This window comes from Dunckerocampus dactyliophorus, chromosome 6, assembly GCF_027744805.1.
Source record: "Dunckerocampus dactyliophorus isolate RoL2022-P2 chromosome 6, RoL_Ddac_1.1, whole genome shotgun sequence".
Classification (NCBI taxonomy): Eukaryota; Metazoa; Chordata; class Actinopteri; order Syngnathiformes; family Syngnathidae; genus Dunckerocampus; species Dunckerocampus dactyliophorus.
In genome coordinates, this window is record NC_072824.1 from 30,847,235 (window position 1) to 30,851,807 (window position 4,573).

General features: G+C 43.4%; 1 protein-coding gene across 1 annotated transcript in view; it reads left to right on the plus strand.

Annotated features, from left to right (window-relative positions):
* The window catches only part of LOC129182691 (prostaglandin D2 receptor 2), a 9,159-nt gene extending 8,238 nt beyond the window's left edge, over nucleotides 1-921 (plus strand). Inside the window, exon 2 of the mRNA XM_054779106.1 lies at nucleotides 1-921. This exon is cut by the window's left edge and continues 679 nt beyond it. Coding sequence (XP_054635081.1) covers nucleotides 1-687 — 687 coding nt within the window. The 3' untranslated portion in view covers nucleotides 688-921.
* Nucleotides 922-4,573: the final 3,652 nt, after the last annotated feature.

The following is a 4,573-nucleotide window of genomic DNA, read 5'->3' on the forward strand; positions in this document are numbered from 1 at the left end:
GTGGTCATCGCCGGAAGCTACGTCAGAATTGGGCTCAGCTTGAGGAACAGGAACCGGAAGAGGATGCTGCAGAGTACCAGGGTACACACGGCATTAATTGGCTCAGATAACAACAATGGATCAGGAGCTACAAGTCCTTCAAGGAATGTCCCTCTCAAGCCGACAGTCTTTGGCCGATCATTGTCCCTGACGCCCAGTTCCTCATCACATTTCAACATCCACAGCCAGCTTTCCCAGAGCTTCACCAAGATGGTGACATTTGTGATTGCAGCGTTTGCATTGTGCTGGGCTCCCTATCACATATTCTGTATGATTGAGGTGTCAGCTCTGTACTACAGGGAAAATCTCAAAGCGGTGGAGGTAGGATTGCCTCTCGCCACAACCTTCGCATTTCTGAATCCGGTGTTGAATCCCATTCTGTACGCCTTCAGCTGCCCACACTTCTGCGTGAGAATACGACAAAGTCTGGGAGCAGTCTTTGACGGACTTGTCGAAGAGGGAGGAGGGAAGCTGGCATCTCCCAGAAGGAGCATACGAGCTCATATTAGACAAAAAAGCGTCCGAGCTTCACCGGGATCACCATCGAGTCCAAAATCACCAAAGACTCATCCTGACGCCCCACCCGTCTACTCTCCATCTGACAATCCTGACGCCCCACCCTTCTATGCCCCATCTGACAATCAGTAAGAGGAAAACAAAAACGTTGGCGTTTCCTCTGTGGACAGACAGCAGTGACAAGCACCTTCCCGCTCACTCACGCCCTCACTCCTTCAGGATGCAGCGGTATTGCAGGTGCCTCCCGTATGTCATTTCTATGTGTTTTATTGTTTGGTTAGCAAGAGTAATGACGTCGCACTTCCATCAAGGACATTACACAGGATGTAGAAAGTCATGGTGTGCAATAAAAGTTTCTGCAACATTCTATTTTTGCCGACATGCTGACAATCACAAAACTGGCAGGCGCCACGAGCCAACCCAGTGTGCACTCAGACGGTAGGCGGGGCTTGCGCGCTAAGCCGAGAAGTCACGCTCACGGTGGCCTCGCCTGAGGTTTCTTCCCCGCAAGAAAATCTTAAGAACAATTGGAATCATACAGAAAATACATTTATAGTACAGTTGGATGGACTAACGTTAATATATTTTATGTCGTTATTCGTTTTTGTATTTTTCGTGGGACGTGGGATCAAACCAGCAACCTTCAGGTTGGAAGACAACCGCAAGAGGCTACCACTCGAGCCATGTCGCCCCTCCCCAAGTGTACTATTTGCCTACGCAATGGATGGAAATCATCGCCTCATTTAAAAAAAAACCAAATCTGAGATTTTGATAATTTTGCAAATTTACGAGAATTACATAGTAAATTTGCAAGAGTAAAGTCGTAATATTACGTGTCAGAGAAAATACAGCATAGCTCTTCAGGAAGGAAGGAAACTTTCCTCTCGCTTCGGGCAAGCTTTTATTTAGAACGTGACAGCAAAGCAGAGCAGCTGAGCATTTAGCATTTAGATTAGCATGGCTAGCCCTTCTCATGTCCGCCTCCCTCACCCCGCCCCCTCCACATGCCCAAGACCAACGGTGACATAAGTCCCCCCTTTTCATGGCTGTCTCAGCCTGTAACGTCAAGTTACAAGTTTTTTCTCGTACATGTACGACGTTATTCTTGAAATCTCTGATTATTTTAATACTCTGTCGTAACAGGCATTGCCTGAGGCAACTATCAAAAGGGGGGGCTTACGTGACTTTTGGCCTTGGGCAAAGGTAATATTACGACTTTTTTGTCATAAATTTCCAACTTTTTCTTACAACTATTCCCGTAAATTTACGACTTTATTCTCGAAATCTCAGATTATTACTGCACCACACGGGCTACGCGGCTATGGAAATAGAATCTTACATGCTATTTTATACTGATTTATAACCCGCAAGGCATGCTGGGAATCCCCCCCACACACACAGCCCCAATAGAAAATTACCTAGCATGCCTTGCGGGTTATAACAGTGTTGTTTTGCATGTAAATTAGTCTGTAAGCGTCAATTTCGATCCAGTTACATTGCCAAAAGCGGGGCTCTCTGATCACTAGAGGGCGGTCTACTGTCCCATCCCCTCTCGCCTCATCCACTGCATTAGCATAAAACATGATAAAGCAGGATTATGCTTTTCAGGTCCCGTAATCCAAGAGCACTATAAATCCGCACTACTGAACATTTGACCACTTTTCCGAAAGACTGGATTTGATTGATTCCTATCAGATACTCATTGTGATTGACTGTCTCATCGCCGCCGTCCAAATGGTCGGGTTCCGCCAAGCTCAGACGCACGCGGGCGGGGAGCTCGTAATGTGGGTCACGCTGACGTGGGATTACCACGGAGGTGGTTGTAATTTGGAGGGAATATTAAAGAGAGAAGATCACAAATATAAAAACAGAACAGGATTAAGAGGAAAGACTCAGACCCTCATCGGGTACAGTACGCCGCTCCCTCTTCCTCTCAACCTTTCAGTCCTGCCAGATTATCTGCCTGCAGCCGGGACATTTCTGTTCCATTGTTTACCTCTCGAGACCGACACTGAGCATGTAGACGAATAATATTCTGGCTTGAAGCGGTGACGCAAACTGCAGTGAAAACGTTCTCCACCTCGACACCAACTGAAGAGCTACTGTCCTTAAAATGGCGAAGATTGTTAGCAAGGAGTCACGAGATGCGAGACGCGGTGGAGGGAGGGTTAAAGCATTGCTTGAAAGGATTTCATGGACTAATGCCGTGCTTATCGTTGACAGATGCTGCGTACGTGTGTTGCATGTGAGCGAATTTCTTTGGACCACCAGGCACCCTTGCAGCCTGTACTGTACCCTCATGTGCGCTACACGGCTTGATTTGAAGTTTGACAGCATTCTGTGTGCGACTTAAAGAGACTAAAGCAGCTCGTGTATTTCAAATGCAAAAGCCTGCTTTGTATTGGTTGCACCGTTGTAATTCTTTTTAATTTTTATTTGAATGTAATTGTGTGTTAAAGGCTGCTCGGAATATACGCGCCTCAACAAAATCTCAAAACCGGTGGTAAATTCCAATTACAGCAATCGCTCGCCACCTCGCGTTTCCAATTCCGCGGCTGCACTCGCTCACGGTGTGTCAAAAATACACAAATTCATAAATCACCACTGTTTCGTGGTTGAATGCGGCCCGTTACTAGCTCAAAAGTCTGCATACTTAAGCACGTTTGACATATTAATTGCCAAAATGAAGCATTTTCAAACATAAAAATAGTTAAATGAAGTATAATACAAATATAAGGCATTCAGAAGATGCATTCAAAGACTTGGCGATGATATGTAGTATTCCACACCGGCCACAAGGTGTCAGGAATGTCACATTGACGAGACAATAGCAGAACAGAAAGTAAAAAAACAACAAGGAAGTCTGCCAATGCTAACATGCGTGAGTCCATAATATGTTTTATTTTCTCTTATTATGTCCACTATACTGTAAGGATGACTGTAGGGGGGTTATTTCATGTCTAGAGGGCTCTAATAATGTTCAGAATCACATTTAGAAGGTTGTAAACAGGTTGTCTAACTACAAAAAATATACAGTCATGGACTATACAGTCAAAAATGATCAGACCACGCTTGTTTCTTCAGTTTATTGATGCGTTTTAGTGTCTGGTACAACTAAAGGTGCATTTGTTTGGACAAATATGATGATGATAACAAATATAGCTAATAAGAGTTTCATTTAAGAGCAGAAACTTCCACGGTTTTCTTGATAATAACCAAAATCACTTAAGTTCTTGCATGATTAGCTATAGCATTGTACTGCCAAAAAATTATATTTTGTAGCCATTGTTATATTTGTCCAAACAAAGGTGCCTTTAGTTGTGTCGGACATTAAAATGAACAAGAAACAAGTGGTGCTCGAATCATTTTTTTCCATGACCGTATTTGGATTTTACTTCATTTTGCCATTTTTATACTTGAATATCCTTCATTTAGGCCCAAAATACTTAAAATCTGCTTTTGTAAAAAAAAAAAAAATTATATATAAATTATGACTACTGGCCAACCACAAAACAAATATGTTTTATTCATTCATTCATATATTTTGGAAAAACACGATAAAGCTGTGAAATCTGAAGCACGAAGTGTACGTTCCAGACTTTGTGTCAGTGTGGACGATGAATTCAAGTCACGGTGTGTGATTTTCACGCCGTTTCAGAGCTTAAGTTTACGCCTTAACTTCACATCTGCGGCGACAAATAAAAGTGGCGAAACAAAAGTGTCCTGTTCATTATTGTGTTGCTGTCGATGCACATCATACGCCGTCTCATGCGCCGTAAGTGGCTCATCCTTTATAAACGCGTGGTAACACGAGTAGAATGTGCAGCGCACGTGTACCACTGTAAAAAAAAACCAACAAAAAAACACATTTTTTTTGTGCTTCAGTGATGATATTTTTTGCCACGCATTGTGATTTCACACTTTCTTCGGCGGTCATTGAATGCACCAGTTTGTTCGCGGTAAAAAAAAAGTGAAATAAATAAGGTGTGAGGGGGAGGTAAGGGGGAGGTGTGAGCCG